This window comes from Gigantopelta aegis, chromosome 10 (assembly GCF_016097555.1).
Source record: "Gigantopelta aegis isolate Gae_Host chromosome 10, Gae_host_genome, whole genome shotgun sequence".
Classification (NCBI taxonomy): Eukaryota; Metazoa; Mollusca; class Gastropoda; order Neomphalida; family Peltospiridae; genus Gigantopelta; species Gigantopelta aegis.
Genome location: NC_054708.1, coordinates 11622186 through 11647504, shown reverse-complemented (window position 1 = coordinate 11647504; position 25319 = coordinate 11622186). Strand labels below are relative to the sequence as shown.

Below are 25319 nucleotides of genomic sequence, written 5' to 3'. Positions count from 1 at the left end.
GTGCAGAAAGTTTAGAACAGTGTCTAGACTGTGGCGACCAAATTTATGGTGGAGTGAGAAAGAAAAAGATTTTTTTTTTATTTAACGACGCGCTCAACACATTTTATTTACGGTTATATGGCATCAGACATATGGTTAATGACCACATAGATCTTGAGAGGAAACCCGCTGTCACCACTTCATGGGCTACTCTTTCCGATTAGCAGCAAGGGATCTTTTATTTGCGCTTCCCACAGGCAGGATAGCACAAACCATGACCTTTGTTGAACCAGTTATGGATCACTGGTCGGTAGGGGGAGTGACAAGTCAAGTCATACTCCCCTAGAAAAAACTAAATTACAAAAAAGGACATTTGGCTGAGCAGGGATGGATTTCGACCATGTCTATAAAAATTCATTATTACCATATGAGCTCAAATATGCTGGGCTTCTACTTCCACTTCAGCTGACTGGCTTAAAAAGGATGACATCAGGTTTGTTGCTTGCTATGGTTGAAACTTCACTTTTATTCAGTTAAATTAATATTTCTATCTATGACTTGGATTAAACATACATGTACATATGATCTACAGAAATGTACAGACTATTTTGTTTCATAAAACAAGAAATTGCATATTTTAATAAGTAGTGACTTTAATCATATAGAAAAATCATTATTTTCTAATGTGATCACTGGCATATTATTTTTTATTGTAAACATTTGGCTGTAAAAAGAATACAGATATGCCTTTGATTTTGTGCGTAGGGTTATGTGACATATGGCTGAGCATTTTTTATATTGAAAAAACACCAGTTAAATGTGACAATGAGTATTTACAAATTATCTGTTCCTTGTGAATGCACTGGAACCAGATGATCCATAATTCATCACAGTAATGCATCATGGTAAGTCATATCTGTGATACCTAAGGACACCCAAGCAAGCAAACACTATCTCCACAGGTGATACCTAAGAAGGACACCCAAGCCAGCAAACACTATCTCTACAGGTGATACCTAAGGAGGACACCCAAGCCAGCAAACACTATCTCTACAGGTGATACCTAAGGAGGACACCCAAGCAAGCAAACACTATCTCCACAGGTGATACCTAAGAAGGACACCCAAGCAAGCAAACACTATCTCCCTAGGTGATACCTAAGGAGGACACCCAAGCAAGCAAACACTATCTCCACAGGTGATACCTAAGAAGGACACCCAAGCAAGCAAACACTATCTCCACAGGTGATACCTAAGAGAGACACCCATCAAGCAAACACTATCTTCACAGGTGATACCTAAGGAGGACACCCAAGCAAGCAAACACTATCTCCACAGGTGATACCTAAGAGAGACACCCATCAAGCAAACACCATCTTCACAGGTGATACCTAAGGAGGACACCCAAGCAAGCAAACACTATCTCCACAGGTGATACCTAAGAGGGACACCCAAGCAAGCAAACACTATCTCCACAGGTGATACCTAAGGAGGACAACCAAGCAAGCAAATACTATCTCCACAGGTGATACCTAAGAGAGACACCCATCAAGCAAACACCATCTTCACAGGTGATACCTAAGAGAGACACCCATCAAGCAAACACTATCTCCACAGGTGATACCTAAGAGAGACACCCATCAAGCAAACACTATCTCCACAGGTGATACCTAAGAGGGACACCCAAGCAAGCAAACACTATCTCCACAGGTGATACCTAAGGAGGACAACCAAGCAAGCAAACACCATCTTCACAGGTGATACCTAAGAGGGACACCCAAGCAAGCAAACACTATCTCCACAGGTGATACCTAAGAGAGACACCCATCAAGCAAACACTATCTCCACAGGTGATACCTAAGAGGGACACCCAAGCAAGCAAACACTATCTCCACAAGTGATACCTAAGAGGGACACCCAAGCAAGCAAACACTATCTCCACAGGTGATACCTAAGGAGGACAACCAAGCAAGCAAACACTATCTCCACAGGTGATACCTAAGAGGGACACCCAAGCAAGCAAACACTATCTCCACAGGTGATACCTAAGGAGGACAACCAAGCAAGCAAACACCATCTTCACAGGTGATACCTAAGGAGGACACCCAAGCAAATCTCCACAGGTGATACCTAAGAGGGACACCCATCAAGCAAACACCATCTTCACAGGTGATACCTAAGGAGGACACCCAAGCAAGCAAACACTATCTCCACAGGTGATACCTAAGGAGGACACCCAAGCAAATCTCCACAGGTGATACCTAAGAGGGACACCCATCAAGCAAACACCATCTTCACAGGTGATACCTAAGGAGGACACCCAAGCAAGCAAACACTATCTCCACAGGTGATACCCAAGTAAGGACACCTAATCAAGCAAACACTATCTCCACAGGTGATACCTAAGAAGGACACCCAAACAAGCAAACACTATCTCCACCTATCTAGTTAACTACATTAACTATAAAATATCCTTTTGACATATTACAGCCATCATTATACTGGTATGGCCAGAACCATAAATGAGGGGGACAGGTTAACAGCTGTCATCCCCCTCCACAAAATAAAATAAAAAGAGAAAAAAAAGTGCCATTTTAATTTAGAAATGCCCTTTTGTGTACCTTGAATAGACTTTATATTACAGTGCCCTCATTTTATTTTTATTGCACTCCAGTTAATCTAGGTTAGGGCCCTGATACAAATGTCACAGCAAACAAAATATTCTTCAGGGTTTTTAAAGCTTCTTTAGTTCAAATCATGCACGCCTGGAACAGTGCCCTCATTTTTTTTTTATTGCACCCCAGTTAATCTAGGTTAGGGCCCTGATACAAATGTCACAGCAAACAAAATATTCTTCAGGGTTTTTCAAAGTTTCTTTAGTTTAACGCTGATCATAAATCATGCACTCCTGGAACAGTGGTTGATTGATAATTACTATTACCAGATTACGCACCTTAGCGCATGTTTGAAACGTGTAAATTTTGCAATTGGTATCTGCCATTAAAGTAATGCATGCCATAACTTTCATGACTTGAAAAATATGAAAAGTGTTACCTATAGGTTACCAGATCTACAGATTATTATTTGTCTATTTTGAGGGGGTACATATTGACACATGTCCTCCCCCTCCTGAATACTAAAATATGTATATATCCCACTAACCCAGAATCAAGAACGAAAAATTATCACATGGCATTATTTTCATAAAACACTACCATATGTTCATCTTGATTACAGATCAGTGTTGGAAGGGATTGAACCAAACAACTCTAAGTAACAGTGTGTTGAAATAAACATAATTGTTGTCAGTGAAAGTTATGCCATGGACCATTTTTCAGCTTTGACTATATGACTGTATGTAACATATAATCTATCTATTCTATCCTGTTTTATGAGTTCTTCAGAGTGGGGACCTCAGTTTTAGACTATGCACTCCTCAAACAATGGCTCATCAAGAATGACTCGATCGAAGGAGAACCTGGACAGGTCGATTGTCCTGAACTTGCTGTCTACGATCAACTCCATGACAGCGCGGCCCACCCCAATCGAGTGCTGTAGTCCATGGCCGCTCAGACCGTTGGCGAAGATAAAGTTTCTGTGGTATGGATGAATTCCCACTATCAGATTCTGGTCCAGGAAGTTATAGTCATAGTAACCAGCCCAAGCACTTTTTACCTAGAATGGAAAAATAAAAAATAAAAATAAGACCAATCAGAATAGTGGCAGATTTTCTAGTCACCAGTTTTTTGAGGCCACACCACTACTGAATCTAAATTACAAATTATTATGAATTTAACCATATCAGTGACATTCAACCTCATATCAGTGATATTCAACCTCATATCAGTGGCATTCAATCTCATATTAGTGACATTCACCCCTGTATTAGTGACATTCAATTTCATATTAGTGACATTCAACCTCATATTAGTGACATTCAACCCCATATTAGTGACATTCAACCCCATATTAGTGACATTCAACCCCATATTAGTGACATTCAACCCTGAGTTAGTGCAGACCTGTCAACCTTTAGTCAAGAGAAAGCAGGAAGTGTGTGTTGAAAAAGCAGGAGATTTTGTAAAAAAGCAGGAGATTTTTTAAATTCACACAATTTAACCCAAAATCGCAAGATTAAAAAAACCCCAGTATTACAATAAGTTATATGAATACTATATAATGTCATATATACTTGTTAACCGTAGGTCTTGGAATTTAAAAATAATAATAATAAAAAAATAAATAAAAAAAAATAATGTTGTTTTTTTAAGTTTAAATATTATTATGATTTAATACATATTTAAAAAAAATTAAAAATATGTTATCCCAAAATGTTAAGAACATGAACAAGAAATTAAAAAATTAATTAGTACATTTACGGTATTACACTTACAGCCTTACAGGTTGCGTTACATTATCATTTGTGGTTAGTGTACCTAAGCAGGCTACCAAAGACAAGTTTATATAAATTGTATAAATTAATATTAAATTTTTACTATAATGAGGAACAGCGGCGTGGTACTTATTTAAAATCATTATAATGATGTACATTGTATTTTCATTAATCATAAGTAAAACCTCATTACCGTATAATCATTACGGACATCGTGTGAAATATACCAGAATAATACCCTTTTCCGTGAGTAACTTTATGTCAATGTCAAACACAACATTTTTTATTTGTACAAAAATAATTTCTTGAAGTGTACCCTTATAACCAACATTTTACTGCACAAACATACAAAATTACTTGACACAAGTATGTTTATACAGTTAATTGGTCTTTTCGTTGTCTTGCTGTGACATGTGATTTTAACACTCATCGTCACGATCGTGTGTATCGCTGTCAACTCAGGAGTCTGGCAGTTCAGATTCGTCATAGTTGCATTATGTAATCCAGTGGGAAGACATTTTACAATTCAGAGGTGTTATTAGAACTAAATTGGATAGTTTTATATATGGCAACACTGAATGTCAATACACAGCCCGTTGAATTAGCGGTAACACGCTTCGTAGTCATTACGATGACAACAAACATTATAATAACACGTCATTTTATAAACTCCATGTGCTTTTTGAACAATATAAATAGGCTATCCCACAATTCTCACTTTGGCAAAGGTTAAACAGTCGGGACAATTCGGCTTGTTACATTTTCAGAAACCGAAAGTAATTGACATTTTCCGAATGAGAAAAAAAAAGGCAGAGTTACTTCCCTTATGTTATTTTGATAAAAGAGGATCGATTTTTTTTTTATGCTTACAAAAATGTCATTTAAAAGGAGAAATTGTCCTCCCGCACAGGTGAAAGGAGATTTGATCAAATACCGGGAGACTCCCACGGAATCCGGGAGGGTTGACAGGTCTGAGTTAGTGACATTCAATCTCATATTAGTGACATTCAAACTCATATTACTGACATTCAACCTCATATTAGTGACATACAACCCTGTATTAGTGACATTCAACCCTATATTAGTGACATTCACCCCTGTATTAGTGACATTCAACCACATATTAGTGACATTCAACCCCATATTAGTGACATTCAACCCCATATTAGTGACATTCACCCCATATTAGTGACATTCAACCTCATATTAGTGACATTCACCCTCTTTTTAGTGATATTCACCCCCGTATTATTGATAATCAACCCCATATTAGTGACATTCACCCTGTATTAGTGACATTCAACCTCATATTAGTGACATTCACCCTCTTTTTAGTGACATTCACCCTCTTTTTAGTGATATTCAACCCCGTATTAGTGACATTCAACCCCTATTATTGATATTCAACCCCGTATTATTTGATATTCAACCCCATATTATTGATATTCAACCCCGTATTAGTGACATTCAACCCCTATTATTGACATTCAACCCTGTATTATTGATATTCAACCCTGTATTATTGATATTCAACCCCGTATTAGTGAAATTCATTCACTCATTATATCTTCTGTTTCTTTATATACAGACATAACTATGCTACTAATAAATTAAATTTGATCTAAAATGTCATGTGTTCCCTTATTTTGTTTCCATCAGTGTACATTACCTTTAGGTTTTCAAACTTTGGTATTCTGTGTGCCAGATGAGGCCAGACTTTGTTGGTGAAGAAATCATAGTCTACGTCAAGATCATCTATTGGAGGCTCCTCTTCCTTCAAAACAAAACCAATAATCCTTGGAAAATATAAAACTTTTGAAACATTTCAACTGAAATGAAAAGCAAGAACAAAATCTACCCTAAAAGATGGCTAATATACTGTACTATTATATGTATGCATGGAACAAAAAAAAACTAAAACTAAAACAATGACAAAAGAACAATCTAAACCAATAAAGTAAATAATAATGAAACAAAACAACACAAAAACTAAACCAAAGTAAAAGTAAATAGAATCAACATTTAACTATCATGTATTGCCTAGATATAACCAGTATAATGCATGGGAAAGTTTAGATGAGGTATGGTGTCTTTACACTGGACTTTCCCATCAAAATATGACAGCTGTGTTGATAGCCCACCATCATAAACCAGGGCTTCTAGATTATGGTAGCCCCACTCCCATGGCTAGTGATATTCAATGTTGGGCTAGTAAATAACTACTATTGCCATGCCCGATGACAAGTGAAAAAACCCATTGCCAAATGTTGCAGTTAAGTCTATTTTGTAAATATAAATATCCTGATCTCCCCCCAACCCGACCGGCCTCGGTGGCGTCGTGGTTAGGCCATCGGTCTACAGGCTGGTAGGTACTAGGTTCGGATCCCAGTCGAGGCATGGGATTTTTAATCCAGATACCGACTCCAAACCATGAGTGAGTGCTCCGCAAGGCTCAATGGGTAGGTGTAAACCACTTGCACTGACCAGTGATCTCTAACTGGTTCAACAAAGGCCATGGTTTGTGCTATCCTGCCTGTGGGAAGCGCAAATAAAAGATCCCTTGCTGCTAATCGGAAAGAGTAGCCCATGTAGTGGCGACAGCAGGTTTCCTCTCAAAATCTGTGTGGTCCTTAACCATATGTCTGATGCCATATAACCGTAAATAAAATGTGTTGAGTGCGTCATTAAATAAAACATTTGTTTCTTTCTTTCACCCAAAACCCATTGTTAGTGTTTTAAGCTCAATCTCACTCTTAAGGTGACATATCTGATTATTACTAGACTGAAAGATTTTTTTTTACTTGTTTCCTATTACATGCTGGAAAAATATAGGGTAGGTAGGTAGGAAAAACATTTTATTTTGGAAAACAATTTTATTTATGGATATTAAATAAAGGTGTTGACTACCGGTATCCAAAATAACCTCTGCATGTATAGAAATGCATTATGCAAACCAACAATACCATTCATCACAGTGTTTTCCCTAGAAATGAAGTAAGGCATGGTAAAGTGACGTTTTGTGGGCATATTTTATGTGCAGTTATAAATATAAAGGCTTTTTTTTTCCATTATACAATTTTCAAAAGGACAAAAACCTTATGGCCATTTTATTTTCTATATCTATTTCATAACTTGATTAAAAAAAGGAAATATGTAGTACTATCCACATAGGTGTGTTTAAAGGCTGAATATGACGTCAGGTTTTTTTTCTAGTCAGCATGAACTTTTTTAGCAGAAACCCGCAAAGTTCCCAGTGACCACTTACAAAAAAATAACGCATCGAGATCTTACTAACATATTTAATCATTTGATTTGGCAGTAAACTCCATCAGTATCGGTAAACATTCCCTCCCCTAGTTTATCAGAAGGTCACTAAATTTCTACAAGGCCAGTTTGTCGCTGGAGTAAATCATTAATTATAGTTATTATTATTATTATTATTATTATTATTAATCAGAACACCTCGCTACGCTAGATGTAGAGTAAATCGGAAAAGATCGCATATATTCGTGAAAACAATTTTCCGACTCTTCGCCCGATATCTCACGAAAGTTACCGAACTTCAATTTGAAGGGAAGTAACTCCGTCAATCAATTGTTAGAAGAAAACATTTCATGGCTAACGGGTCGCCAATAAAACTAAATTTGTGACAGTAAAACCACCGATATATGTCCGCAAATCGGAAAACACAGTAGGGTTATCCCCTAAATGACACCAAATTAGTGCTTGTGATAGTTTTGGAATGTTTTCGTGGAAATCGTTGTTATATAAAAAAATAAAAAAATTGATATACATGATGATGGTAACTAGTTTAACGTGCCCATATATCACTAGGGTTTCGAACATGCCCATCCCAAGTCCGACCTCCGATAAGATTGGTGGCCTGACTCGGGATGTGGGGTTAATAGAATAATTTTTAAAAAAGAAGAAAAAAATTACAAGCCAAAAATAAAAAGAATTGACTGCTTGGCCGAATATTTATATAATTTGGAGCATTTTAGAAGGACAGTCCAAAAATAAATAAGAGAAAGAAGAGAGGATCGGACTATTTAATAATATTTAAAAAAAAGAGTAATTTTGACATAAAATTTTGAACGAAGGTCTAAATGTTTAAAGTCTATATGTCCATTTGAGTGGCCTCGTTAAGGCCGTTAGGGTGTGGAGGTTGGCCTACGGCGAACTGATGAGCGGAGAACCGGCAAAGCCGGGGATAAAGTGCTTCCATCTCTGGTCGGCGAGTTGTTGCCGAAAAGGGCCTTGACGATCCTGTGGATGGTGTGGCTATCCATCTCTCTAACTAGGACCGCTTGTCGGTAGACTCCTTCCTGGCGCTGAGTCAGTACCAACCCCGTCTTGCCGGCTATAGACTTGATGGTGTGTAGCTAGCAAGCATTTCCATCAGGCAGTTGTTTCAGCTCTGGTTCCACTAGTCCGCCCATCAGTGATGCCGGATCCGAGGTGTCCCCCTGCACGAACTTCAGGAAGCCGGACCTGATTTTCCCGATCTGAACTTTCCAGACGGCTTCCGAGTCAGAGGGGGACGGTGCCTGTGAAGGTGGAGGCCTTACTCTTCGTAACGGCTCCTGCCCGGACTGCCGCCTTCCGAACTGGCAAGACTGGTGACAGTGGCCAGTTACGTGTAGACGGTGGCGTAGAGGGAGATGGAGGTCTGTCTGCGGGCGTCTCGCACATTGGCGTGTTGAGAGCATCCCTCGATGTTGACGGTGGGTCCGGATGAGCTGGTCCTGCCCCTCAGGTGGGGGGGCGGGGGCAAGTCGAGAGCACAGGCGACAGCGTCCAGCTTCATCAAGATTTAGCTTGGAAGTGTTAGGGTCAGCAGGTTCAAATTAGGGTCGGTCGGGTAACCGGAAACAAACAATATTTTATGATATGCCCTATTAAATTTAGTAAAATTTTATTAACTTAAAGTAAAGTAGGGCTAGTGAAGTTTTAATCGTGGCTAGTAAAAAATTTAAATTACTGATCCCATGGCTAGCGGATTTAAAAACAATTCTAGAAGCCCTGGAAGCTGAGACTATGAACTTCTATGTTAGTGACAAAGATGGCGGCATCCATTGACATATGGAACAGTACATGTATTTATGGAATTTCATCTTTTTGCAAAATTCAGCATGTGTACGCAGTAGTTGACTGGACCAGTGTGCAAAAAAGATGGTTTGTGTAGTATGGCATTGGATATGTGCAAGGCGGATGGCAGTGCTGATCAAAGAAGGGGAATCAATCAGAACGATAAAAAACTACTAAAAGAGGCTTGAGTATTATAAAATAAACAGCATATAAATTAAAGTTAACATACAGGCAAGGGAGATCTCCCACAGAGATAGTGACCGCCAAGTCCCTCACGTCTCGAGTAACATCCAGTCGGGTCAATAACTAACGGCATATCCAGCCCTGGTCCATCTGAACAATGCACTACATAGACATATCGCTTCCTGAAAAAATATAACATGGTTCACTATGATTGGCTACCATGTTATTGATGGTAGTGAACAGATGGAACAGCTGTCATGAACCAAATGTTTAAAACTGTGCAATGACATCCAGTTTATAACCACCCTTAATTTAGTGAGCGAGTGAGTGAGCGAGTTAGTGAGAGTGAGAGTGAGAGTGAGAGTGAGAGTGAGAGTGTGAGAGAGAGAGAGAGAGAGAGAGAGAGAGAGAGAGAGAGAGAGAGAGAGAGAGAGAGAGAGAGAGAGAGAGAGAGAGAGAGAGAGACCGAGACTTAAAGACAGTGTGAGAGGAAGAGAAATACTGCATGAGAGAGAGAGAGAGAGAGAGAGAGAGAGAGAGAGAGAGAGAGAGAGAGAGAGAGAGAGAGAGAGAGAGAGAGAGAGAGAGAGAGAGAGAGAGAGAGAGAATGAGTGAGAAAAACAAAGGTCTTCATTCAACATATTACACTTTAACAGAGATGGACAGTTTTACCACAACACCACAGTAGTATCAATCACCTTGGTTCAACCGGCAGTGGGATTGACAGTTCTGCTGATCCGGTTCCAATCATAGCCTTTCTCGCCACCTCGGCGGCCCAGGCACCAGCACAGTTAACAACGACAGCAAACCGTGACTGGTAGGTCTGACCGTCTGAGCATTTTATCTGTAACAATAACAATCATCAGCAAATCAATCACCAGTAAAAGTGAGTGATCATTGAAACCTCTTTCACACCTGCCACCAGCCTTCGTGGTGTCGTGGACTGGTTAAGCCATCGGACGTAAGGCTGGTAGGTACTGGTTAAGTAAGACTAACACACCCTCTTTTCTCTCACTTACAACTAACCCACTGTCATGACAGACAGCCCAGAAAGCTGAGATGTGTGCCCAGGACAGCGTGATTGAACCGTAATTGGATACAAGCACAAAAATAAGTTGAAATCAATACACACCTATACACACCTGCCAGGAAACAAATGTGTGAGCGGCAAAAATTATGACCTTGCAACACCATTTCAAGAGAGTGATTCTGGATCGTGTGCTGGGTGGTGTGATTTTGGGGAGTTGACCCCCCACCCCATGTTTTCCGGGGTAGCATGACTCAAACCCCTTTAAAAATTTGCTTGCCAGAGTACAGACACCCTCACCGCCCCCCTCCCCCGAATTTCAGCATATGTATCTGTGATCTTTGCCTTGCCTTGAATTTATTCATTGTGAAGACTGATTAGACAGGTGTGACACATACAGGTAGTGTAAAAGATGAGACGGAATATTCCGCTGACAAACAGGCTATTTTATTACCGATTAGTGACAACGGTCTTTATATACTTTTCCACACAAGATGGCACACACCACAGTCAATAATATAACAGTTATGGAGCACCGGCTGAAATAGAAAATAATGTGTCAGATGAAGAAGTTATTTTCTTACATATTTGACATCAAATCCCATATTTATTTATAAAGGTGTTTTTAGGATTATATCACGATTCTTTCTTATTAATTAAGCAAAACAATCAGGTAGTTATAGAATGCAGGGCTCGAACTTAAGAATTTATCACCCACGGTAATTCAAAAAACAAATTGCCGTTGGTGAAAGGACCCACCGATGGTAATTTTGAGTGTGCCGATGGCAATTTTTCAAACTGACTTTTGCAGCAATTAAACTTGACTGAAAGGTTATTTTTCTGTATGTACATGTAGTCAAATTTCTTCAATTTATGTCAGTAAACTTCAATAAACAAGAATTTATTATAAATGGAATCATGGACTACTAGCATAAAGCTAACATTAAACGGAACCTGGTGTTTCTGAGACAAGTTGCCCAAGTTTTCGGTGAATATGACATGAAAATTGTTCTATGGATGACATTAAATTGTATACAGTGTTCTCGCTGGGTGAAAATTGAAGGAGGATAGCCATGCGTCCCCCCTCCCACCCCAGCCCACCATTTAAAAAAAACAACCCAAACCAACCAACAAAAATAAATAAATTGAAAAGCAAACAAATTATGAAAGAAAAAAAGGAAAAAAAAAGGCATGTTTGGTTACTGTATATCGTTGTATTTTGGACGACTGTGTTTCCTTTGATGTCCACTGTGCAGACTGATCGATGTTTTTCAGTGTGAAAAAGTGTGCATTTTGAAATAGCAGAGCTGGATGCCAAAAAATAAAGAGGGGCGCAGAAAAACAAATGGGGCTCCCAAACGTGAAAAGGGGCGGCAGAATACGAAAGCGAGGAGGCAAAATGCAGTGAAAACGTATATTATACAACAACACAGAATACGCGCATGACTAAATATAGTTCCATCGCGTAGTACTAACTAAATGCCCATTAACTCGCAACAAGGACCCAAATGTCTGTGTTAAATACTGGCAGATAATGTTCATACACGTTTATACATTTTGCCATCAGTGGTGACGCCCCAACTGACAGCAGTTTATATGTCACCGACGGCAATTGCCGTCGTTAAGTTCGAGGTGTTTTTTTCACTTTACACTTAATGATTTCTGCTTCTTAACATATTCTAAACCCATTGATGTTAAAAATAACGTACTAATATCATATCACTTGGTACAACTGGCTCCATTAAATGGAAAACAAGATACTCACCACTGCGTTATCAAGTTCCTTGCGTACATGGGTTGATCCTCCACTGACGTACGTTTCGTCTCTGAACTCGAAGGAAGTGAGTTCACCTTCGATGTACCTCACGCCCAGACTGAGATTCTTCTGTTTGAGAGCTTTAACCATGAGCCATGGATCGAACCAGCCTTCACCTTCGAGCCCTGGTGATAAAGACATAGCACATTTGAAAAAACAGCAGAAGTATCCATTAATCAAACTAAGCCCACAAGTAAAAGCTGTGAAAAATGGCAGGTGTGTGGCAGTAATGGCCACAAGAGATAAGCACCTGTCATGCTTGAAGAGACAAGGACTGGGATGTGGAGGAGCTGCCAGTTCGGGAAGAATCGAGAAGTAATTCAAAGGATAAAAAACAAAAGAGGGGCAGTGTGATTAAAAAGAAAAACATTTAAAAACTACCTTCACAATCCAATGACAAATCAATAGCTTAAAAACTGACCTCTACTTTAATGTTCTGTTAAGCAAATATCAGCTTCAATATTCAATAAAAACATAATGCAGGCCCATAGGAATGATATCTGAAGTTGTGTGTGTGTGTGTGTGTGTGTGGGGGGGGGGGGGGCGCAAACCACAATTTCTAGTGGAGAGAGCTACATTCTTTAGTGGGGGCCACAAGCCACATTGTTTACTTTATTGAAATAGCGGACACAAAAAACCTGTAGTTTCATTATCAAGTGAAGGGCACAGTACCCACCTGGTTTGTAAAGACCTGCAATATATTTTAGTATATTACCATATGATCCAACCTCAATGCCATCTAAATTCAGCCAAGGAAACTTCTTCTGTAATTTCGCTGTTGTCAGTAGTTCTGTTTTAGCCCCCAGCTCTCTGTAAAAACAAAATCCCACTTCTATTAATTAATAAATCACAAGCATTCTGTGAGTACTGCTAATTTTAAGCAATACATGTTCCCTACCAGGTGCAACAAATTTTGTTATCTTCAAAGTTCAAGTGCCATAACTCTGTCAAAAATGGGTAAATCGCCATGAATGAATGAATGAATGTTTAACGACACCCCAGCACGAAAAATACATCGGCTATTGGGTGTCAAACAATCGCCATGAAAGTCAAACTTGATCTGTAACAGAACTTGATAAAGCTATACACAACATTTCAGGCACATGGAAATGTTTTTTAATAGAAAACTACATGTGGGACCGATAAGACACAGACAGAAGGATGGAGATGAAACAGGTAGGAGACTAATAACAGAACATTAAAAAGAAAGCATTAAGTAAACAGCAATAAGCCCGCATTTCTGGCAGCTCGCGTGACTACAATCATGAACCAATCAGGTATGCTGGATCAGATCCCCCTCTTCAAAAAATAACTTTTCAAATATGGACATTCACCAGCATTTTGCCATGATGATGAATTTTACTTGTAAATGTAGAATACTGGAAAGTGCATTTCAGATCATCTAGTTATAATAATTTTCTGCAGAAGCATGCACCCAAACCTTTCTAGAATTAAGATAAATGTGCTAAGAAGGGAATCAAGCCAGTTTACATAAAAACAATTACTACAAACTTGTACATAGTAACTTGAAAATAACCAATTATTTGACTGAATCATACAGTTGTTCAGTTTAAGTAATTATTTTATTTGATCTAACAGTTTGGTTAAAAAACATAAAGCATAATTTACAAGCATTTGTTAGAAAATAGCATTTTCAGGACATCTCTTTTAAAAATGTCTTGGAGAACACTCCCAGACTCCCAGTGGCGTAGCGTGGGTTGCCAGTGCCCGGGACAAGACAAGTATTGTGCCCCCTCACCAGTGGACCGTTAGCACTCCCCGAGTCCCTTCCACCAGTCCAGAATTTTGTACCCGGGGCACTTGCCCCGGTGGCCCCGCCCACGCTACGCCACTGGCTACAAAATACATGTAACCCTTGGATTTCACTGAAAGAATCATTTCTGGTACCATATCGGTAGCATGTTGTTAAAATCATGGAACCAAAATTTAGTTTTCCATGATTATTATATTCAACATGTATGGCTATTCAACAAAAATAAAAAATATATATAATTATTGTTTAAAAACAGTTTCCGATGGGTTCCCATGATCACAAGGCACGGAAAAGTGTTTCCCCATAATATTTGAAATCCTATGGCCTGAACATTCTGTCAGCCTATATAACTTATTCAAAAACTGATTACAAATAATTTCACACATAATTTCATAGATGTCCCTCCTTCCCCACTTGAAAATTGTGTAAAGTTTACACCGTCACTAGAAAGCCTATATAAATCATGTGGTTTTTGTTGGTGTATTGATCCTTGTGCCATGCATTAAGTATAATCAACAAATTAATTAGGAGCCTGACCGCCGGTAGTAGGGGAGCATAGTAGGTAGTTACAAGTGCCTCTTAACAATGTCAGAAGTAATTACTGAACACTCTCCAATGTGGTCAGAGTAAGCTCACAGATAAACGCTGATGGGACATGGCAGGTGTGTGGCATGGATAGTCACAAGAGACAAGTACCTGATGCGGTTGAAGAGACAAGGACTGCGTTGTGGAGGTGGACAACGAAAGAAGTTGAAAGATAGGAGGAGTTGTCAGATCAGGAAGAAATGAGATGGAAGTCAAAGGAGAGAAAGGAAAGGGGGAGTGGGATAAAAAAAAAACCATAATAATAATAATAATAATTAGGAGCCAGTAGATATTGTCCACATTTTTATTTAAATAGAACATAAAAAACCCCAGATTCCTTTGTAAATTGTCAACATTGGGGAACATTATTAACTTATTGATTTTTCTACATTTTTTATTCAAATAGAACATAAAACAAAATACAGATTCCTTTGTAAATTAACAACGTTGGGGCATGTTAGTAACTTACTGATTTTTCAACATTTTTATTTAAATAAAAAATAAAACAAAATACAGATTCCTTTGTACATTGACAACATTGAGGCATGTTATTAACTTACTGATTCAAACAACAAATAAGAGTGAACAACATAAACATTCCCTGCCGAACGTGCATTTCTATAGTTTTCATAAAACCATGAAAAAATCCACTATGTGAATGATGGTCCCCCCCCCCCCCCCCCCCCCCCACCTCTGAGTCTCATGTGTGAAATTTTACTGAAACAAGTGAAACCTTGTTAAATAATGTGACACTAACAAAGAATGACCCTCAAAGTACACAGGCCGTAATTAGTTGTGTAGAGTTTATGTCTGCAATATTTTACTTTTGCAAGGCCACAAGCTCGGCCAGTCTCTCGGCTCGGTCTTCTTTGGCAAGAAATAGATATCCTTGATGATTAAACTGGACATCAGGAGGATCCTCATCTGTTAAATAAAATTATAATAAATAAATCAATAAATCAATAATAAAATGAATAAATAATAAATATTTAAAAAAAAGAAAAAAATTTAAAAACAAGAGAGAGAGAATAAAAACACAACCACCTCCCAAAACATTATTGTTAGTGTTTATTAATTACACCTGGTGTAGCACGTCTTGGTCTTGTAGATCTATAGCTAAACTAATATGTTTAATTAACAAATATATTCCTATGTAATGTATGTATAGGCCATTGTATTCCAGAACCACTGAAAAAAGTGACATTTGAATGAGTTCGTTCTTGGCCATGTCAGTATGCATTCTATTAAAGAGACTGTTCTGCGTTTTTTGCTGTTGTGACATGTTCCCAACTAACAGAGCCTTTTTAATGACTATTTTTACATACTTAATGTATTTTCTTGTTCAGAATACCAATGGCGGTATATTCAATGTTTTTGATTGTCCTAAATGTTTTAGATGTCCGAATTAGATTTTATCTACCAATAACTTCTTAAAAAGAAAAAAAGAAAAGAAATAAAAATATATTTAAGCCATTAAAAATCATTAGGACGATCAGAAACACACTGGATATAGAGACACTGATATTCTAAAGAAGAAAATGTAGCTTTAACCACATATATATTAAGTAAGCATTATTGTATAAAGAAACATGTGGATAGTTAAAATTTATCATTCAAATATAAATATTAAAATGCACTTCACCTAAAACACAACAGATTAGCAGTTAAAGGTTAAATGTGATGTACTATCAGTTTTTGACAAAACATGGCTATACACATGTAATATGATGTATATACAGTGAAACTCCTCAAAAATGGACTCGCTATAAACCAGAATTCCCCCAAAACTGGACATTTATCATGGTCCCTTTCTAAATAGTACAGAACAGAACCTTTCTAAACCAGATACCCCTGAAAACCAGACATTTTACTTGATCCTGTGGGTGTCCAGTTTACAGGGGTTTCACTGTATTTTAATACACCTCATAAAAAACCTGACCTAGAACACTAAGATGTTCTCGGATGTTTCTCAGAAAGTCTGCTGTGAACATCGACAGTCGTATATTTTCCGGCAGTGTAAACTGATGTCTGATTCCTCCCACTGACAACATACTGGAGGCCCTCGTGAACTGAAATAACACAATAATAAAATAAATATGATAAGTTGTAGAAGCATCACGAGGGTTATATGGCTTTTTATGTACCCTCTGTGTGTTCTTTTATGCCAAGCCGAAGGGGTTAAAAGAGCACACAGAGGGTACGCCGAAGGGGTTAAAAGAGCACACAGAGGGTACGCCGAAGGGGTTAAAAGAGCACACAGAGGGTACATAAAAAGCCATATACCCCGAGAGATGCTTCTACAACGAATTTATCTTGCCGACATGTTAAACCATATAGCTAAATAATCAAAATAACGCCAGACAATAATTGTTAACAATTTATTAATGGAGCCGTACCACGTGGACGCGAACGAAACCACTTGCCAGTGACGAAAAATAGTTCCATCGATAAACGAGTTTTTAACTTCAAATGTTTGTAATATGAAATTGTCTGAAATCTTTATTTATAATCTAATTATTGCTTTAGCATTAACTGGGGTGGCTGGAAACTGTTGGAAATTACAGACGGGGTATAAGAGAATTTGGCTCCACCCCTACAGGGGTATAAGGAATTTGTCCAATGGCAAACAACCAATGAGATTAAAGAATTTTACATGAAGGCGAGATAAAAATATCTGTATTTACATTTAAGAATTATTCGATAGTAAAAAGGTTATGGAAATCAATACTGTACCTAGAACAAAAGAATGGCATGTTTTTAACATCACATCTCATTGTTTATTGGGAGAGGCAGGACGCAGCCTTGGTGTAAAGGGCACAGCTGATGAGCGGTCGATCTAAGATTGATCCACATTGGTGGGCACATTGGGCTATTTCTCGTTCCAGACAGTGCCCCATGACAGGTATTATCAAAGGCATATAAAGGATCACTGTTACTAATTTAAAAATGTAGTGAGTTTTCACACTAAGATTTTGTCAAAATTACCAAATGTTGGTGATTCTGACATAATTATAGTCATTGGCTGGAATGAGAAATAGCCCAACTGACATTGATTGATCCCAGAACGACAGCTCTAATAATGTCACCAAGGACGTACACAGATTCATTAGAGGTTAGAGAGACTCACAGAAAAATCTCTTTCCACTACAGCAACACTGATTCCTTTAGGATGTCGCTGCTTGAGCCAGAATGCCACTGACGACCCCATGATGCCACCACCGACAACAAGAACGTCCACTTCACGCGGAACCTTCGATTCCTCAGGAAGCGCCTTCCCACTTGTAACAGCATCATATTCCTCTTTCAGAATCCGCAGTGGAGACCGATATATTCCTAAGATAGAGCAGATAAACATTTTTAATAATTTATCTTGCAATCACTGTTTCTACTGGCTGATTATGATGACCGATTAAAGCAAAGTCATAAATGTACACGAGCGTAGGAAGGTGCCTAAAAGTGGAAAGAGCACACACACACATATAAATACATGAACACATATATATAAACCATCGCAGCTGCTACAACGTTGGGGTTGGGGGTGGGGGGGGGGGGGGGGGGGGGGGGGGGGTGGCGGCAGCGGCACATGCCACCCCGCTTCCTACACCAGTGATAAATACTAGCAGATTATGACTTTTCACATCACATGAATAGCCACATTACTAAATCAATAATTTGACTTCTTCATTGTACAATGTATCTGAAATAACAGCTTTTACCCTTATTTTTATGGACTACATGATAAAAATAATAACTAGTTAATAATGATGTAGCATACTGGCTTTATCCTGTTCAGGCCGAATGGGAAATTCCACTTGGCACGCCTTGTGAAATTTTCCATTCTTACTTTCACAGGTTAAAGCTGATATCCTACATCATTAACTAGTTGTTCTATATTTACACTAATTTTAACATTAGTCTTTTTTAACAAAAAATAAAAATACAGTTTAGGTGTAAATATACATACTAAAGTTAACTAAAACCACATAAAATCTTTAGACTGCTCTCAACTAGACTAAATGTTGGAGCCATTTTGTTTAATTCAAGGAGAGTCATTATTAGATCCCCTTAGAATGTGGATTAAGAATTTTTTTTTTACTAAAAATGATTAAATATTAATACTCAATATGGTAATATTTTAAATGGCTTCCCATAATCAAAGTTAGGGGAGCAAGTAAACACTTCCATCATGGTGAATTCTGAAGACGTAAGCCCAAATCATAATACAGATTTCACCTTGTATATTGCAAAATTAGCCAATTACTAATTTTTAAACAAAATGGCCACATAATTTAGTCTTTGGCTAATAAAATGTTCCTTAAATTAATCACATTTTAATAATTTGTAAGGAAATATTCTACTTTATTATTATATAAAAATTGGCTTCCAGTGTGAGCCCTTATAATACTAACACAAAATGCACTATATGCATAAATACTTAGGTATATTTAATTTTAAAAATTGCAATAAATGGAATGGAATGGAAACTGGGTTTAACGTGCCCCTATCCACAGAGGTTCAGGCACGCCCACTTCAGATTTAGCCTCTGACTTCGCCAGTGACCAACTCCGGAGTGGGGGGAAATTGCAATAAAGATCTACATTGTATAAATACAAAATTTTATAAGCATTGGCATTACCAGCTGGTGGTTGGTGATCCAGCTTATCTCCATCAGAATGAACACAGCGAACACACTGAACACATTGATGTCGGCGGTTGCAGACTGTACGACCTAACAAACGATACAACACACTCATTTCTGGATGCACACCTGAGAATAAAAAAAACATATATGTATACACACATGTACATATATGTAGGTACACACAAATACATTCAAATATAGGGATACACAGTGCAAGCACCCGGCCCATGGGACTTGAGGATGGAAATATATATGTAGTTTTTTTGTCCTACTCTACATGTATATTGTATTTAATTAAAGACATAATGGCAGGAACCCTGACTCCAGATATGATTCCAAGGCTCGAACTTACGAATCTGTCTCCCACAGCAATTTTTAAAAGAATTGCAATGGGTGAAACAGTCCTCCGATGGCAATTTTGAACCTGCCTATGGCAATTTTTTTTAAAGTGACATTTGCAGCAAATAAACCTGACTGAAAGGCTATCTAGTTATATGTAGACATCTTTTAAATGTGCAAATGTTAATTATTGGTAGATAATGTACACCAGGTGTATACATTTCACCATTGTTGAGGAGCTTTACCGACGGCACAAAAGTTCGATCGATCGAGAGAGAGAGAGAGAGAGAGAGAGAGAGAGAGAGAGAGAGAGAGAGAGAGAGAGAGAGAGAGAGAAGGTCTACTGAGGTCTCCTGCAACCAAAGTACTGCAGACGAGTGCTCTACCGTCTGATCTAGATCCCAACAACTTTGCAAGCCATTTATTAATGTACCATTCCGTAATGCAGTATGCTATAGGCCTATACGAAATGGTACATTGTCATACGAAAATCATCTATGCCGCCCCAAGTACTACAAACGTCATTTCTACCAGAAACACATTGGACTTACAATAAAATAGTAATATAAATTAAAAACAAAATTAATTTTAAAAATAATAAAAACAAACACAAAAAGAGAGAGAGAGAGAGAGAGAGAGAGAGAGAGAGAGAGAGAGAGAGAGAGAGAGAGAGAGAGAGAGAGAGAGAGAGAGAGAGAGAGAGAGAGGTACTAACTTGCATTATATGAATGGATAAATGATAAAATAATAACAACATACCTACTTTTAATGCTAAAGCTCAGTGAACTTAAAACATGTTAGAATCACTTTAAATAACCTCACTATTATGCACCAGCAGGAAGCAGCTCATCAACACTGGATATGGGCAGTTCTGACAGTATAATGCTTAGTATATCTGTATGCCAGTACATGTCACGTTACCCTCATTCTGAACCGAGTCAGTATAATGTTGTTGACAAATGCAAACTGGTAGACTAGGACCAGGGCTTCTAGAACCTTGATCAAATCTACTAGCCATGGGATCAATGATTTTTAATATTGACTAGCCATGGTTAAAAATTCAATAGCCCTACTTTACTTAAAGCTAATACAATTTTACTAATAGTAATATTGTCACCTAAAGAGGGAGATAGAGCTTAAAAAGATTGAGGAATGGGGGTTGGGGCAGGATATTCATATTTAAAAAATATACTTAAATGCAGCATTTGACAACTTTATTTCACTAGCTGATGAGCATGGCGATAGTAGTTATTTACTAGCCCAACAATGAATATCACTATAGCCATGGGAGTGGGGCTACCATAATCTAGAAGCCCTGCTACTAGGACATTCTGTTGTAAACCCTAAACTCAAGGGTTCATTCACAGGGCCTTACCGACCTTAAACTAGCTGGAGTGGTAGTGTAGCCTGAGTACTCTGCTGTTAGAGTTAGAGAGACATTTCAATAGTAATCAGGGCATAATCGCACTAATTTGGACACCACATGGACTTTTGTCTTTTCCGACCGCATGAAGGTTGTTTTACATAATGCATGTTAATGCAACACTTATAATTCAGGGTTAGATCTGGGTCGTCAGAAAATGTCGCCAAATTATCTATTAAACTTTCAAATTGTATAGATACCCAGTTATTTTGTAACAAAATATCAATTAATACATCAGGGCATAAAATTTGGCACGAACGATTTTGGCGTTCTGCAAAACTAACATCAACATACGACGGATTGTTCGTGCAAAAGCTGTAATCGCTCGTCAGAAAATCCAAACAAACGTGTGTTAGCTAATATCATCAATGTTTTGGAAAACTGCGTGCAGTGGGAAATCCCTGACCTAGATGTACGTGCTTGGTGGTACTGTTCTAACCAGCTTTTCCTCCATCATTCAATGTGTCCAGCTATTTTTCTCATGACCATCGTCAACTTTCGTTATAAGATGCTACCTATGTTAGCACGCCAGTGACAGATTTACAATTTAGGAAAGTCTGCAGAAATTCTCAAACTTTTGAATTCACAATATTTGGTGTTTGTAGCACATAAGAGAATTTTTACGAGTAGGTTTTTTTTTAGAATATTATCTTATATACCGATGCAATTTAACGACACTGATGAAAACAAAATATGTTTAAAAAAAATAATACACGGGTGTCATGAAAATTTCTGTCACTGCTATTCCGAGCCAATAAGTCTTTCGACTGAATCAGATCTATTAATAGCAGTACTGTAATATTAACTTTGTGACTGTCAACGCATGCCAATGCTCACGTGATGGTACCTGGGCATCTACCGTTAGACTGATAATTTAAAACCCATTTTGCCTGTCACAAGAGCATGTATTACGAACAGCACTGCGGTGCGCGAGATCTTGTGCCACCGTCACGAGAAAATTGTGTTCTCGTTACAATGAATAGCATTTTACAGAATTTCTATTTTCCAACAAATTGAAACTAATGTTAATAAATTTTGGTTAAATGATATCGATGATTTAAAATTTTGACAAATCTTCCCCAAAAGAGGTCAAAACAGATTTTGACACAGATGGATGTTTGTGGGTCAGTCGGGTTAGGACAGACAAACTTCATTTTTTTATTTTCACCTGGCAGCTTTCAAGCTAGTCCTAGCATGCAAATAGTATATTTTCTTATTTATGATAGGAAATTTGATGGAAAAAGCTACGAAAATCGCTCATCTTAGATTCTCGCTTGATTATAATCGTTGGCCTTTAACCATTTCATTTGTATCGAACTACTAACGAAAATCGTTTGTGTAAACACTAAAAGCACACGAACGACATATTAGTGGTCTCACAATTTTTAATTTTATGCCCTGGTACATGAACTTATTTTGCCAAATGAAAATAAAATTCGCCTGTTGTTTCTAAAATTCACAATTGGCGAATTTGGCGAGTGCCAGAGATAGCCCTGTAATTATATTTACATGAAAACTATATGCTTACAAAAGGAAATCACATTAGTACCGTCATTAAGTTATTCAATCTAATTAAAATTAAGTAACATTTCCGTGGTTTTGAAGTTAAATATTTTGAGGTCAGCATGTTTGTACTTAATTTGGGTGCGATTATTTTGGGTATATATGTATTTTATGCACTGCATTTAATGCCTTGACTTTTATGCAATCTAAAGCAATGGTAATAATCAACCGTCAGCTCCTACATATTTAACCAGAACATTATTGAAAGGAGGTGCTGTCGGGTTTCTTTGTGTAGTGTGTGTATTAGGGTTAATATGTGAAATAATTTGTTATCAGCGAACTCAAACATGATCAATGTAATGGTATTTAATGTCAAACATTGTGTTATTATTGGGAAAGATATACACCCGTTACCCCCATTATACTGATACATGTGGGGAAGATGGAACCTCACCCTAATCCTAACTATAACCCTAACAGTAGGAAGGTAACGGTCTGATATTTTACCAACGTCTAATTTAGTAAATTATTTATAGTGCACAGCCCACATTAGGTCAATACTTTTCTTAAAGAACCACACTTTCTTTGTCCGTTTTAGTGCACGGGTACATTATGTCAATACTTTTCTTAACGTGAACGGTGAGTTGCTTCTCTCAATGTAGCATATTTAAAATGGTGGTGGACTTTTGACGGTTGTTATTTGAAGATTTATTTTGTTAATAATGACACAAGTACTTAAATCAGGATTTAGTGAGTATGGTAAGTTATACTTTTGGCATGAGTTCGACCCATACCCCACTTTCAGTGGTTAAGGTTAGTTTTAGTGTTAGGGTTAGGATTAGTTCACCAAGGTAAACATCTACGGTCCGTTTTTTAACATTTTGACATTTATTGGACCCGATGTTTACAACTTGAACAGCAAAAACAAGCGTGCAGTTTCCGCCCAGATTTCAGGCGGAATCGATACAACCATGGAATTAATTATTTCGTGGCGAAATATGAGATGTACCAATAAATATAAACACTTACTGTATAAAGAAAACTTCCCGAGTCACGTTTTACGCATAAATAGACAGTTTGTCCAAATAGTAATCCTGCATTAATCCAATTTTCAGTTACGAACAAAATCTCGAATATTCCCGCCGGCCATTGTGAGCATATTTAAAATGTGATTGAAAACTGTTGGTGGAATCGGATTATTTTTATTATTATTCGTCTCGGGTTCACGAGTTTATTCCACGATATTTAATGGAATATCACGTTTTATAATAATAAATAAATAAACTTAATTAATGAATAATATTTTTTAAAAATCAATTAATTGATAATAAATTAATAATAACAATTAAATTTAACTGAATAAAACTCCTAAAATAACTAATGACCAGTAAATATAACTAAAAAAAAGAAATGAAATTAAAACAAAAAAGAAGAGAAAAAAAGAGAAAAAAACACATGTAAGCAATGGCCTGTAATAATAATATTTAAAAACAATTACTAAAGGAAATAATAATTTTGGAAAAAGTAAATAAATGAAGGCCTTAAAATAAGTAATGACCTGTACTAACAATCATTATTTTTTTAATAATAATAAAAAAGAATAATACACCCCAAAACTTTAATGTGATAATATTATTAACAATGCATATAATGCAACCCACACAAAGCACATATGTAGAAACAAAAATAACAAAATAAATAAATTTAATAATCAATTCCATTCAGTTCCGCAATATTTCTTTTTACTGGGTGTACGTAAAATGCTTGATACGAATAATTCTCGTTCCGCAAAATTTTCATTCCGCATTTTCGATATGCCAGGATAAAAATAGCTTTCAATTGTTTAAATGTGTCATCTTCAAACATCTAATCCTGGAAAGGTTACCAAAGGTATTGTACTTAATATTTTTGTCTAAAATTTATTAAAATATGTTGTTGTACGTGTTGAGGCTCTTAAATAAAGCACATATGCCTGATTTTATTAAATCGTGATTGCAAATGTTACGTTACGGCACAGCAATAAACATCACAATAATAAATATCGTGCCGGAGACGTTTATCTTGATGAACTAGGTTAGGATTAGTCTTTAAAGCCTTGATATAGAGGTGTACTAGTAGAACTCTTTCCATACATTTTTGGTTTGTGTGTCCATTTGTTGCACTATTTCGGTTGAGAAACGTTTGAAACATGGTGCCACAAGTTCTGAATACCAGCTACATATAGAGTATGTAACAAGGTTCGGATGTAGAAGAACCACACATTCCACATCCCTTCGGACTAAATCCGGTCTTTCTAATTTAGTTGTACATAGTTTATAGTACGACAAAAAGAAGTAACGAAATTACATCACTTAATCATACAAAGATGATCTCCACACTGTCATTGCTGAAATATTAACTACGCACGAACTTTACATATAATTAACAATGGCTTTAGGTATGCGACATAACTAATAAAGCTTTAGCCTAGTTAAACTGCACAAATACACTAACTAAAAGTAACTTACAACTAACCTGTAAGTTACAGTGTAAGTGCGCCTTCTTTCGTTTTGCAACGATGGCTCAAGG

General features: G+C 37.4%; 1 protein-coding gene across 2 annotated transcripts; it reads right to left on the bottom strand.

Moving 5' to 3' along the window:
• Window positions 1-477: 477 nt before the first annotated feature.
• LOC121382660 (FAD-dependent oxidoreductase domain-containing protein 1-like) lies at window positions 478-25319 on the bottom strand. 2 transcript variants are annotated; one of them, XM_041512196.1, is made up of 11 exons: window positions 25266-25319; window positions 19481-19612; window positions 17972-18177; window positions 16784-16913; window positions 15669-15768; window positions 13201-13295; window positions 12435-12610; window positions 10341-10486; window positions 9689-9824; window positions 6041-6145; window positions 478-3653 (listed from the first exon to the last, which is right to left on the bottom strand). In XM_041512196.1, the coding sequence occupies exons 2-11, from the start codon at window positions 19596-19598 to the stop codon at window positions 3399-3401; spliced, it is 1467 nt and encodes a 488-aa protein (XP_041368130.1). In that variant the 5' UTR covers window positions 19599-19612; window positions 25266-25319; the 3' UTR covers window positions 478-3398. The 2 variants fall into 2 exon arrangements, with proteins under 2 accessions (XP_041368130.1, XP_041368131.1); XM_041512197.1 differs by lacking the exon at window positions 25266-25319 and adding an exon at window positions 25098-25194.